Genomic DNA, 15,000 nt, shown 5'->3' with positions numbered 1-15,000 from the left:
AGCGCTGCTAGCCTCTAGTCTCTCCAAAATTAGACTTTAAGGCATTTTGAGATCGATAACGTAATTAACCCTCATTATGTAGTTCCCTGTAAAGTAAATTAATAGATACAGTCGGTCTGTGTGCGCGAACACCCACAAAACTTCCATTTAGGGCCGGGGGGGATTTCCTCCATGCTCACTACGCGTGTATGACGAGACATCGCCTGAATGTACGGTTCCCTTTCTCGTTATCTACTCACCCATTTGCATTTTTGGGTGAACTATTCCTTAAAGTAATTGGGAGCTACTCTAGATGCATTTATTATCTAACTTTACTATAATGCTTCTTTTAAGAAATATCCTGTTTAATGGTATACATATATATATATATATATTTATACCATGGTCTGGGTGAATACTCGATTCTGATTGGCTGCAAGGTGTCCATTAAAAAGTGATAATGTACAGTTGGTAAAGTCATTCAGCCAAATGGTCTGTTCACCATTCATATCAATGCGCCATAGTTTCAACAGTGGTTATCAAGAGAGCTGTTTGAGCTCTATACCACCGTTAAGGGTTAATATGGCACTTTTGGAAGTTGAGAAAAAAATGGAGTCGGTCAAAGTAAGTATTTAAATCACCCCTGTGTGCTCAGTTTATCAAAAATAACTCTTACTTACAATTTTGATTTTCGTTTCGGAGATTCCCCTCTGAGCGGGGGCGAGCTGCGCCCTTCGTTCTGGTCAGCTGACAGAAGCCGGGCTCTCAGCTGTCAACTGTCAAACCCTCTGTTTACAACTTGCAGCAAACAGCAGCCAGGCGCTCTGGGAGAGCGCGCGCTGCCTCTTATCACTGATACAAATCAAGTCAAAGAGGAAAAAGACGAGATCAACAAAAAGAAAACAACGAAATGGGGAGTTAACAGCAACACACTGAGAGACGTCCTTTTACAAAACATACCTGGACTCCAACATACTGAAAGCAGATATTTTTCACTCTACTCCTGCCTCGCGCCATTTACGTCTTATAAGACCCGCAGACATAAACGCAATTCCCTGGAATGCGAGTTTAAACGACCCAGTTACATGGCGTTGCATTCTTAGACATTGCCGTTTTATTTTGTATGTTGTTCCATAGGCTACAATTGGCCAAATTATTAGTTACCGGTAGCTTGATTCTAGAATTGTGCCCGGTGTAGAAACTAAGCAGCCATTTTATCCAATGATAGCCTAATCTCGAGGGGACTATTTTGTCTCGCCGGTTCTCAACTCATATTCAAGGTTATGAAAACTAGATTTTGATTGCAAAATGCATGAAAATATAAATGATCTTATGGTCTTATTTTATTTCTTTGGCAAGTGACCATGGTATAAGCGGGTTAATGCATGACGAGGTTCGACTTCGCGGAGGCAACCATCGTCGACTTCGCCTCGGACGGTTCACGCCTCCATGTCGTCCCTTAAAAAGTGATAATGGACACCTCGTCGTGCATTAACCCTTACATATATATATATATATATATATATATACATATATAGGCTATATTAGGCTACTAAGTCTGCTTTTTATATGAGTGAATGCATGGCCTGAATGGTCAGAATACAGTCCAACTTGAAAGCATACAATTTATAGCCTGGTAAACCAAAGTATACGGGCCACCTGCCTCGTAGTTCACATCGTAATCGGCCAATCAGGGACACCGCTGGCAAAATAGAAATGGCAGCTTCCTCTCCGGCTCGCCAAACAATGAGCAGTAATGTCAGCGTTTGTCGAGTTTACACAGCCAAGTGCAGTTAGTGCAGAAGTAGAGCCAATAACAACACTTAAACAAGAACAGCATTTGGCGATGCTGATTGGCTGAAGGAGTTGTCTGTCAAGTGCTCACAGCCACTGAAATGACTGTGGACTGATATGTAGAGGGAAATAGAATGTGAGATCACGAATCTGGATCGTTTGAACCAGGCTACAGCCAGAGGTTGTGGTTGTGTGTGTGTGTGTGTGTGTGTGTGTGTGTGTGTGTGTGTGTGTGTGTGTGTGTGTGTGTGTGTGTGTGTGTGTGTCTGCGCGCGCGCGCGCGCGTGTGTGTGTGTGTGTGTGTGTGTGTGTGTAAGGGTTAAATGTGAAAGGGTTTCCATCACCCCTTGTCAAAAAAGAAATGGACGCACCCCACGGTACCATAAGCGGCTCTACATAAATCACGTAGCACCAAAGCGGTCGAGGTTATTTTGCGCTTTGGCTGTGAACTTGGCCAATGTGCTCACATGACACCGTGTGGCGTGTCTCATGTCTGTCAGCGAGGCTGCTAATTAGTTTGTATTTGAACAGGCTCAAGGTAAATAACATCTTGCTTCATTTGTGTGGCTCTGTGGAGATGTAAAGGCCTGGGCCAGCTGGGCTACACAAGCTAAAAAATTAGCTGTCAAAAGCATTATGGGTCTTTGGTCTGGCCCAACACCAGTGCATGTTACCTTGTCATCACTCCCTGCCTTTCACTAACATCAAATAAAGCCCTCTCCCCGTCACATGCCACGCGGTCACATGACACGCGGTCACATGACACGCGGTCACATGCCACGCGGTCATTACTTACAGCACAATGTGGATGGCAGAGAGCAGCACACTCACTCAGCAGGCCACACACGGTACATTTTGTTGACTTGTTAAAGACCTTCTAAAGTCATGTTTTATGTTTTAAGATGTAGATAAAATACTGTGAATAAAAATGCGTGTCTGGTGGTTTTTCCCGCACAACAAAAAGGTTAAACTATCTCGTTAAAATCCTTCAAAAGACTCCCCCCTCCGCCTGCCTCGTTAAAGAATTCCAAAGAAACCAATCAGGGTTAGAACCTAACGAGCCAATCGCAGCATACAAACAAGGGCTTTAACTGCTGAATACTGCACAGGGATTGGCTCCGGCGCGAATCATTATGCTTGCTGTAAACGGCCTTTTCAGTGAGCTCAGAGAAAGTTTCCACTTTTGGAAACAGCCTTCTAGTGTCAGACTCTGTACAGACGTCGTTCTGCACAGTGACGCTGAACAGTGAAGGAACAAGAAGAACTTTGACTTTAGGGGTCTTTACTGTAAATGAGGATGTTAAAATAGAAAATGTTGCCTATTCTGGAAACAAGAGTGATCAGTGGATGAGAACGTCTTCAAGCCTCCATGGGGGCAAACGGACCAACTTAAGCCTGTCTCAGTCTCAGTAGCTAGTTTAGTTTAGTTTATTTATTAAGCACACATTAAAACAGTGCAAGGAGGGAACGAAGCCCACAGGGCTTGTACGGAGCTACTTGTAGCTTTTGACTCAAATTAGCATTTTTAATCTGATCATTACAAGGAGGTCAATGGTTTTAGAAAGGAGCTAACGAGCAGGACTCGGAGCATGTGTCGAGATAAATCTAGCTCAATCAATCAATAACTTATATAAAGCTTATGAAAACAAGCATAGAAGAGAACAGAGGGAAGGGAAGAATGAACAGAGAGAGGGAGAGAGAGAGAACAGATACAGGACAGATGCATATAGATAGATAGATAGATAGATAGATAGATAGATAGATAGATAGATAGATGCCTGAACCAAGTCCACTCCCTGATGAAGAACTCTGTGCTCTACCAAAACTGACTTGAAGGACTGTCAGTTTATGGCATCTGTAGCTTTACCGAAGACTGCATGGCAAACCTGAGACGTTTCAATGAACTATCTACCAACGATAGATGACGCCAACATGAAGATCTTGGAAAACGTTGTGGTCATGATGTACGACACGTCCAGTACATTCACATTACTTTCAACACAAATCTGCAGAATATAAAAAGGGTGAATAAGTTTGATTCTCACCATCGTTAAAAACCTGTCATTTAACACCAGGATAATCAAAATCGCCCTGGACAGTGAAATGATTTTGTAAACATGTCTGAAATGGCAGCCATCTTTTAAAAGGGAATATGAGTGTTAATATGTTAATGTGAATGTGTTAATATGGGTTCATGTATTAATGTGTTAATGTTGGTTAATATATCCATGTGTTAATCGAAGCCGTGTGCCTCCTCAGATCAAAGCTTCAGACGGGGGCCGCCCACCTCGCTCGTCCACGGCGCGTCTGGACATCGAGTGGATCGCCCGCCCCCCGCCCTCCAAAGAGCCAATCACGTTCGACGAGCCGCACTTCACCTTCGCTGTCATGGAAACGGAGCCTGTCACTCACATGGTGGGCATCATCATGACGGAGATGCAGCGGCTCAGGTGGTTCGATATCGTAGGTGAGGAACGCCTGCAGACACACACACACACACACACACACACACACACACACGCGCGCGCACGTGCAAGCATGCACACAAACACACAGACATGCACACACACACACACACACACAGCATCTAAAGTCCCGTTATTGAGCTGAGTATTGATTGGAAGCTGTTTGGAAAAACAACAGCCAGACAAATCAGCCAATGGTTTGTGAAAGAGGACAGATGACGGCTACACAGACCTGTACTAAGATTTATTTCACACTCAGTCTGCTAAGAAGGGATTAAACAGGTTGTCTCCCACCAGGGATATACATTATGGCTCAGTCAGTAGAGGAAAAGTGAGAAAAATGGACAAAGTTCAACATGCCGGAAAAACTTGTGCGCGGAAACGTGAGGGGCCTATATGGATGGATGTGTCTTGGACCAAGAAATACAGCAATCAATCACTGAGTTATGACCTTTTAATTTAACACTTGAAATATTGCTATAGCGCCCCCTATAGGCATTATTATTATTATTATTTTTTTAGTTAGTTAGTTAGTTAGTTACATACATACGTGCACACATACGGAGTTTGGTTACTATAGGACAATGCGTTCCCGAGTTCCGATTTTTGTGAAACTTTGAAAGTCAATTATGAAAATGGTGTGGACTATCAAAAAAGCTGCTATGGGACTTTTGTGCAGGACAGTCCACGCATGCTGTGCGTCATGTTTTGGTGAAGATCGGATCATTTGTAGGAGTAGTAGTGAAAAAATACGGTTTTGGACAAAATTCAAATGGTGGAAAATCTTGTGGACCGAAATAGGCGGGGCCTATCAAGGAATCCAGGGAATATTACAGTGTGACGGCTGAACGAACGGACGGACAGTCGTACGGACGGGCGCGAACGGACCGAGAACCATGCCCCCCCCCCCACCGGTCTCCGCCAGGTGGGAGAGCAAAAAGAACCACCAACTGCATGGAGTTGTTAGCGACAGCCATGTAAAGACTGGGCATGGAGCACACACATTTCTCTCCGTCCGTTCATTTGTTCCATGTTAAATGCTGGAGCGGAGCCTACGGGAGAGCACGGCGCAGTGGGCGGAGCCTACGGGAGAGCACGGCGCAGTGGGCGGAGCCTACGGGACAGCACGGTGCAGTGGGCGGAGCCTACGGGACGGCACGCCGCAGTGGGCGGAGCCTACGGGACGGCACGCCGCAGTGGGCGGAGCCTACGGGACAGCACGGCGCAGTGGGCGGAGCCTACAGCGCAGTGGGCGGAGCCTACGGGAGAGCACGGCGCAGTGTGCGGAGCCTACGGGACAGCACGGTGCAGTGGGCGGAGCCTACGGGACGGCACGCCGCAGTGGGCGGAGCCTACGGGACAGCACGGCGCAGTGGGGAATGCTATCTGACATTGGCCATATTGCCACTTACTCTATAGTGCTGACTTGTATAGCGGCAGGTGGCTCACAGCCCAGAATACAAACAAGCTACAGAAGCATCAGAGCCATGTGGCTCCATGAGCGTGTGCAGAGAAGTGATTTTATTTATTTTATTATTTCTCAAAGGTCAGCAAAAAAAATCCCACAACAGAGAATGATATTGGAGACGAGCAGAGAGGAGGGATAAACAATATATGAAGGAGAAAGCCCCCTCCCATCTTCTCCCGCTGTAATATATCATCAGTCCACCACTTATTCTGTGATGGAGGTGATGTTGGTGGCTCAGTGCTTCTACTGTGGCCTCACAGCAAGAAGGTCCCGGGTTCGAGCCCCGGTCCGTCACCAGCTCCTTTCTGTGTGGAGTTTGCATCTTCTCCCCGTGTTTGTGTGGGTTTCCACCCGGGGCTCTGGTGTCCTCCCACCGTCAAAGACATGTATGTTAGGGTTAATACTCCTGTCAGAGACATGTATGTTAGGGTTAATACACCTGTCAAAGACATGTATGTTAGAGTTAATACTCCTGTCAAAGACATGTATGTTAGGGTTAATACTCCTGTCAAAGACATGTATGTTAGGGTTAATACTCCTGTCAAAGACATGTATGTTAGGGTTAATACTCCTGTCAGAGACATGTATGTTAGGGTTAATACTCCTGTCAGAGACATGTATGTTAGGGTTAATACTCCTGTCAGAGACCTGTATGTTAGGGTTAACACTCCTGTCAGAGACATGTATGTTAGGGTTAACACTCCTGTCAGAGACCTGTATGTTAGGGTTAATACTCCTGTCAAAGACATGTATGTTAGGGTTAATACTCCTGTCAAAGACATGTATGTTAGGGTTAATACTCCTGTCAGAGACATGTATGTTAGGGTTAATACTCCTGTCAGAGACATGTATGTTAGGGTTAATACTCCTGTCAGAGACCTGTATGTTAGGGTTAATACTCCTGTCAAAGACATGTATGTTAGGGTTAATACTCCTGTCAGAGACATGTATGTTAGGGTTAATACTCCTGTCAGAGACATGTATGTTAGGGTTAATACTCCTGTCAGAGACATGTATGTTAGGGTTAATACTCCTGTCAGAGACCTGTATGTTAGGGTTAACACTCCTGTCAAAGACATGTATGTTAGGGTTAATACTCCTGTCAGAGACATGTATGTTAGGGTTAATACTCCTGTCAAAGACATGTATGTTAGGGTTAATACTCCTGTCAGAGACATGTATGTTAGGGTTAATACTCCTGTCAGAGACATGTATGTTAGGGTTAATACTCATGTCAGAGACCTGTATGTTAGGGTTAATACTCCTGTCAGAGACATGTATGTTAGGGTTAATACTCCTGTCAGAGACATGTATGTTAGGGTTAATACTCCTGTCAGAGACATGTATGTTAGGGTTAATACTCCTGTCAGAGACATGTATGTTAGGGTTAATACTCCTGTCAGAGACATGTATGTTAGGGTTAATACTCCTGTCAGAGACATGTATGTTAGGGTTAATACTCCTGTCAGAGACATGTATGTTAGGGTTAATACTCCTGTCAGAGACATGTATGTTAGGGTTAATACTCCGGTCAGAGACATGTATGTTAGGGTTAATACTCCTGTCAGATACATGTATGTTAGGGTTAATACTCCTGTCAGAGACATGTATGTTAGGGTTAATACTCCTGTCAGAGACATGTATGTTAGGGTTAATACTCCTGTCAGAGACATGTATGTTAGGGTTAATACTCCTGTCAGAGACATGTATGTTAGGGTTAATACTCCTGTCAGAGACCTGTATGTTAGGGTTAATACTCCTGTCAGAGACATGTATGTTAGGGTTAATACTCCTGTCAGAGACATGTATGTTAGGGTTAATACTCCTGTCAAAGACCTGTATGTTAGGGTTAATACTCCTGTCATAGACATGTATGTTAGGGTTAATACTCCTGTCAGAGACATGTATGTTAGGGTTAATACTCCTGTCAGAGACATGTATGTTAGGGTTAATACTCCTGTCAGAGACATGTATGTTAGGGTTAATACTCCTGTCAGAGACATGTATGTTAGGGTTAATACTCCTGTCAGAGACATGTATGTTAGGGTTAATACTCCTGTCAAAGACCTGTATGTTAGGGTTAATACTCCTGTCATAGACATGTATGTTAGGGTTAATACTCCTGTCAGAGACATGTATGTTAGGGTTAATACTCCTGTCAGAGACATGTATGTTAGGGTTAATACTCCTGTCAAAGACCTGTATGTTAGGGTTAATACTCCTGTCAAAGACATGTATGTTAGGGTTAATACTCCTGTCAAAGACATGTATGTTAGGTTTAATACTCCTGTCAAAGACATGTATGTTACGTTCATACTCCTGTCAGTGTCCCTGACCAAGGCACTGGCAAAAGAAGTGGAGTTGGTCACCGGGCGCTGCACTGCGGCTGCCCACTGCCCCTATAGGTTCTAGATAGGTAGGCTATCTAGCATAGGATGGGTTAAATGCAGAAGATACATTTCCCCACAGGGATATAATAAAGTATACAGTATATATATATAATATATATTATATATAATAAAGTATACAGTATACTTCAGTTAGAGATTTCCCAGAATGTTTGTGGACGGAGACGCCTTGTTGATGAGAGGTCAGAGGAGAACGGCCAGACTGGGAGCTGACAGAAAGACAACAGGAAGTAACTCAGATAACCTCTGTACAGCTGTGGAGAGTGCAGTAGTCTCTTAGAACAGACGAGTTGGCTTCTGCAATTTTCAAATGCTTCCGCCATACCGTCTGTACTTCGTGGCGGGGAGAATCATGCACCAACCGGAATGGGAAGCAGAAAGGCGGGTCTTCCGCTCATTAGTCCAATCAGAATCCAATATGCCGGCAGAAAGGCGGGTCTTCCGCTCATTAGTCCAATCAGAATCCAATATGCCGCATTCGCGTGTCGTGATTGGTCGGATTCCGTAGAACTTCCTTCCAGTCTGAAGGTTTTTTTCCCCAACTTCCTTGTGCGTGTTCTGGGGGTGTAACGTACAGACTGTATATAGCTGCATTCGCCGGATGTAGATGATACAGTCTGTTTTAAGAGACTAAGAGTGCAGAACAGAAAGACAACAGGAAGTAACTCAGATAACCTCTGTACAGCTGTGCAGAGTGCAGTACCCTGTACTACGAAGCTGTCTTAACAGACCCGCGATCTGTCACTTTGATCTGGTTTGACTGAACAGGATCAAAGCTATCTAGTTTAACGATACTACGACGCTGGTTTTCTACTCGATAACTGAAGCTGGGTCTATCTGGGATCTGCCTGTGCAAGCGCACATTTTTCGCTCGTGCACAGGCGCGCGTCCACGCGAAAGAGGTGCGCTAGCCAATCACATTATGAACAGCTGAGTTGATCCACGCCCACACCCATTTCAACACCCATTTCCTCATTCAGCGCAGCCACAGTGTGATCAGAGATTTTTGCGGATATTTAATGTAGCCTATGGCAGAATAAAAATCCGCGTTGGATATAGTCTGCGGAAGGACTGTCTAAAGCTGCCGCTTGTATTCACATCAGTCATTTGATTTACTTTGATCAGCGATTTCTGTCTCCTACAGCTTTGTGCGAGTGTAAATGTACATTAAATGTGTAATCTCAGTCTATAAATTTCCACAATCTGTAAGCCTATTTAGACCATAGATTTAGAAAGCATGCTCAATGAATAATGATCTCTATCACTCATTATGTGTGTGTGGTTGCACTGATCGAATAATTCATATATAGGCTATAATAATGATATCCTAATATAAAAGGGAAAACTGCTGGACTGAATTGAGACGATGCGGGCATACTTTTCATTGATAAAAACTAGCCTATTTTTGCTCATATATTGGCATACAGCCTACAGGACACAGTTCCAGCTGAAACATGCAAGAAGCCTGCATATTTAGTATTGGGGCTATCCCATATTTATCCCATATCTATATTATATGTATAGGCTTTTCTGGCATGTAGGAGAATATCACCCTCACTCCATTTGAGGCTTCGTTCATGATATGCGCTGCGGTGATTAATTGTGATCATATTTCTCCACGCATCGTTGAGCTGTTAAGACATAAAGTGGTATTAGGCTTAATTTAATTATGTAACCTACAGAGCCACAAATGTTTTTCTTGTTCAGTTGACTGCAATCTATTTTTCATATGGCGATCTTATGAATGGTGAGTGACTCCAGAGAGCCGATTATATGGGTCTGTCATGGATTTTGATCTTATCCTCTGAAGCTAACCTGGTCGGGACCAGGTTAGCTTTGCAGCATGAGTTGCCATGGTGATTAGAAGTTAACTTGCTTTGTAGTATGGCTAAACCTGAAGTTACCTCGCTAAACCACTAATCTTGCTTTGTAGTACAGGCTAATGAACAGAAAGACAACAGGAAGTAACTCAGTGTGCAGAGAGAAGCTGCTCACAAGGCACCGCACGTCCATCCTGGAGGCGGAGATGTCACTTTGCTAGCTGATACAGTGTTAGTACTGAGCACTTTATCAGGTACAGCGTGTTGCTAATGAGGTGTGTGTGTGTGTGTGTGTGTGTGTGTGTGTGTGTGTGTGTGTCTGTGTGTGTGTGTGTGTCTGTCTGTCTGTCTGTCTGTCTGTGTCTGTCTGTCTGTCTGTCTGTCTGTCTGTGTGTCTGTCTGTCTGTGTGTGTGTGTGTCTGTGTGTGTGTGTTAGGGCTGCACGATTAATCGTATTTTCATATCGCGATGAACACATCGCAAAAGTCACGTTATCGCAAAAACAAACATTTTTTTTTTTTTTTTACAGTGCACCTGAACGCAATCCCGTGCCACTTACTGATACGTATGCTTAAATTAACACACTCATATTGCAAAATGAATTTAGGCCCTCACTGTAATACTTCAGAAGTTGAATTTGAAGTTCAGCATTAATACATTTGTCATTTTTTGTCTTAGATTTACCTTTGTGTGTTATTGCAATATAAAATCGATTCTAGATTCTGGAATCAAGAATCGTTGGAATCGAGAATCATTGGAATCGAGAATCGATTCTGGAATCGGATCGTGGCCCCAGGAATCGGAATCGGATTGGATCGTGGCTTAGCCGGATCGGAGCACCCCTACCCATTAATATTTTTGTTTATAGCATTTATTTATCGCAGGTCATACCGTCATCGCAATATTGAACAGTGTTATCGCACATCGCAGCTTTTCCTCATATCGTGCAGCCCTAGTGTGTGTGTGTGTGTGTGTGTGTGTGTGTGTGTGTGTGTGTGTGTGTGCGTGTGTGCGTGTGCGTGCGTGTGTGTGTGTGTGTGTGTGTGGTCTCTGGTCTCTCCTGCTGCTGTGGTGGAGAAACTGCTCTCTCTCATCTCTTGGTGCAAAATGGCACCTCTAGAAATAAAGCCTCTCTCTTTGTGAGCGACTGACAGAAAAACCTGACGTTGACCAAAGTTTGTTTGTTTGTCTCCTTTATGAAAGAATTAAACAGTTGCTCAATAGTTTTGCTGGGTTTTTCTGTGACTTCTTGCCAAATATGCAGGATTTTGCTCTGCATTTAAAACAGAGCCTTGCTTTTACAACTCTGATGACTCATTGATTAATTCACTTCATGAATATGTATAATATTTAAATTAATAAATATCCCTGACATTGTCTTAAAGGAAAGTTTTTTTTCTGTGGTAGATGAGAGAGCAATGGCTAAAATTGCAATCCCTTGCAATATTTGGAGGGAAGTGTTGATTTAGCAGAAAAAGAGAGAGTGTGGCAGAGAGAGAGGAGAGAGGGTGGCAGAGAGAGAGAGGAGAGAGAGAGAGGGGGCAGAGAGAGAGAGGGTGGCAGAGAGAGGAGAGAGAGGAGAGAGGGTGGCAGAGAGAGGGTGACAGAGGAGAGAGATGGTGTGAGAGAGAGAGGAGAGAGAGGGGCAGAGAGAGAGAGGGTGACAGAGAGAGAGAGAGGAGAGAGAGAGAGAGGGCAGAGCGAGAGGGTGGCAGAGAGAGAGAGAGGGCAGAGCGAGAGGGTGGCAGAGAGAGAGAACAGAGAGAGGGTGGCAGAGAGAGAGGGTGGCAGAGAGAGAGAGAGGGTGGCAGAGAGAGAGAGAGGGTACAGAGAGAGAGAGAGGGGACAGAGGAGAGAGAGAGGGGACAGAGAGAGAGAGAGAGGGGACAGAGAGAGAGAGAGGGTGTCAGAGAGAGAGAGAGGGGGACAGAGAGAGAGAGAGGGTACAGAGAGAGAGAGAGGGTGTCAGAGAGAGAGAGAGGGGACAGAGAGAGAGAGAGGGTGTCAGAGAGAGAGAGAGGGGGACAGAGAGAGAGAGAGGGGACAGAGAGAGAGAGAGAGAGGGTGTCAGAGAGAGAGAGAGGGGACAGAGAGAGAGAGAGGGGACAGAGAGAGAGAGAGGGTGTCAGAGAGAGAGAGGGGACAGAGAGAGAGAGAGGGTACAGAGAGAGAGAGAGGGGACAGAGAGAGAGAGAGGGTGTCAGAGAGAGAGAGGGTACAGAGAGAGAGAGAGAGAGAGGGGAGAGAGAGAGAGAGAGGGTGTCAGAGAAAGAGAGAGAGGGGACAGAGAGAGAGGGGGGGGGCAGAGAGAGAGAGGGTGTCAGAGAGAGAGAGAGGGGACAGAGAGAGAGAGAGGGGACAGAGAGAGAGAGAGAGAGGGTGTCAGAGAGAGAGAGAGGGGACAGAGAGAGAGAGAGGGGACAGAGAGAGAGAGAGAGAGGGTGTCAGAGAGAGAGAGAGGGGACAGAGAGAGAGAGAGGGGACAGAGAGAGAGAGAGGGTGTCAGAGAGAGAGAGAGGGGACAGAGAGAGAGAGAGGGGACAGAGAGAGAGAGGGGACAGAGAGAGAGAGAGGGTGTCAGAGAGAGAGAGAGGGGACAGAGAGAGAGAGAGGGGAGAGAGAGAGAGAGAGAGAGAGAGAGGGGAGAGAGAGAGAGAGAGAGAGGTGTCAGAGAAAGAGAGAGAGGGGACAGAGAGAGAGGGGGGGGGGGCAGAGAGAGAGAGAGAGAGGGTGTCAGAGAGAGAGAGAGGGGACAGAGAGAGAGAGAGGGGACAGAGAGAGAGAGAGAGAGGGTGTCAGAGAGAGAGAGAGGGGACAGAGAGAGAGAGAGGGGACAGAGAGAGAGAGAGAGAGGGTGTCAGAGAGAGAGAGAGAGGGGACAGAGAGAGAGAGAGGGGACAGAGAGAGAGAGAGGGTGTCAGAGAGAGAGAGAGGGGACAGAGAGAGAGAGAGGGGACAGAGAGAGAGAGGGGACAGAGAGAGAGAGAGGGTGTCAGAGAGAGAGAGAGGGGACAGAGAGAGAGAGAGGGGGAGAGAGAGAGAGAGAGAGAGAGAGGGGAGAGAGAGAGGGTGTCAGAGAAAGAGAGAGAGGGGACAGAGAGAGAGGGGGGGGGGGGGCAGAGAGAGAGAGAGGGGGACAGAGAGAGAGAGAGGGGACAGAGAGAGAGAGGGGGGGGGGGCAGAGAGAGAGGAGAGAGGGTGGCAGAGAGAGAGAAATGAGTAGAGGGAAAAAGGCTTTAAGGCTTTAAAGGAACACTGCCCATTTTCAACCAGCTTTGTATCATTAGAACATCAGTAGTATTCAGAAAACTGTAAACTGTTTTGAAGTCTGTCATTTCATTTGACAGTTATTGAGTGTTAAAGTGTGGACCAGTGACATCACTGGTCCACACTAACTCAAATTAATAACTCATTAACTCAAATCAACTCTCAATAACTGTCAAACTAGATGAATGATGAATAGTTTGACAGTTATTGAGAGTTGATTTGAGTTAAAGGATGGGTTTACCGATGGGGAATATGAATATATATTAATTCTTAAAAAATCTTAAATTTCGAATCCGTTGAAATTTTGAAATTGCTTGTTCACAGCCAGAGAAAAAAAAAATGAAAAAAAAAAAAAAAAAAAAAAATGGGCCAGGTGACGCGTTTCGACGCGAAACGCGTCACCTGGCCCAATTTTTTTTTTTTTTTTTTTTTTTTTTTTTTTCATTTTTTTTTTTCTCTGGCTGTGAACAAGCAATTTCAAAAATTTCAACGGATTCGAAATTTAAGATTTTTTAAGAATTAACACATTAAGTGCCAGAGACGACCTAACTCGTCTTACATAATCCAGCGCTTAAGTGCCAAGGACGAGCTAACTCGTCTTACATAAACATTTTTTTTTTTTTGACGGTGGTACATCAATCAACAACTTTTACATCTTCGAGATCACTATTGGAGCAAGATAATGTGTATAATCTATTTTACCGACCCACTAAGTGTTGACAGTGCTCCCCCAGACGACCGAAATCAAAGAAAAAACTGCCGCGGGACCAAGCCGTTCAAGGAAATGCCGTGGCGATTTCACAGTAATCCATTCAAGACTTGTCTTGCCTGAGAGCGGCCGCGCACCGGCAGCAGCACACAGAGAGCGGAGAGCGATTTGCAAAATAGATCATAGGTGAAACACACTTTGAAACACCTCAGAAAGGCCAGAATCAACATCTGCCCATCGCCCACGCATTCCCCGGCCCATCTTGACTCGCACAAGGAGCGTCTGCAAGCAGGCAGGCAGGTACACAGGCAGGCAGCAGCAAAAGCGCTTCTGACACGCCCGCTGTACAGCCAGGAGGACACAAGACACACGGAGGGAGGAGTTTGAATGAGAGGGGTGTTTCCTGTTGTTATGGAGGAAATTACTGTTCAAAACTATTGTTTAGAATGTCTGACGGTCTTACTGATGCCAAAAATGAATGGTTAAAGTGACTGTTTCACAAAAAGCCATTTATCTCTGAATAAATTTCCAGACGCTGAAACCATGCTGTACTCAACGGCTAATATCTACATAACTACTAACTCTGCAAACTAACTCTTTTAGACAGAGAAAGCACACATTCTATTAGTTATTTTTAGATGATTGGTGTTCATGAATTCTTAACAGAAAAGAATCCTCGTCTGTTTCTAAAATGAGCCAGAATCGTCAAAAACACCCTGGCACAACTTACCTACAGGAATGAAAACATGGCTGGCATTCAATGTGTTAATATATATTCATATTCCCCATCGGTAAACCCATCCTTTAATGAGTTATTAATTTGAGTTAGTGTGGACCAGTGATGTCACTGGTCCACACTTTAACACTCAGTAACTGTCAAATTAAATGACAGACTTCAAAACCGTTTACAGTTTTCTGATATACTACTGATGTTCTAATGATACAAAGCTGGTTGAAAATGGGCAGAGTGTTCCTTTAAGACTTTAAGGCTGAAATAAGTTGAGTGTTTACACCATGCTTACTCACCCACCAAAGGCCCATTCTGAGCCAGGAAAAACCCGCGTTTGTATGCCAATTTTCCAGGTAGAGT

General features: G+C 44.8%; 1 protein-coding gene across 1 annotated transcript in view; it reads left to right on the top strand.

The window, feature by feature from the left end:
* The window catches only part of fat2 (FAT atypical cadherin 2), a gene marked incomplete at its 5' end in the record, with an annotated part of 200,893 nt that overhangs the window by 30,751 nt on the left and 155,142 nt on the right, over positions 1-15,000 (top strand). The window contains one exon of the mRNA XM_083652048.1: positions 4,033-4,240. Coding sequence (XP_083508174.1) covers positions 4,033-4,240 — 208 coding nt within the window. The remainder of the gene's footprint in view (positions 1-4,032; positions 4,241-15,000) is intronic.

This window comes from Poromitra crassiceps, assembly GCF_964638095.1.
Source record: "Poromitra crassiceps genome assembly, chromosome: 15".
Taxonomy (NCBI): Eukaryota; Metazoa; Chordata; class Actinopteri; order Beryciformes; family Melamphaidae; genus Poromitra; species Poromitra crassiceps.
Note: the sequence above shows the minus strand (reverse complement) of the source record. Positions and strands in the feature narration are given on the sequence as shown.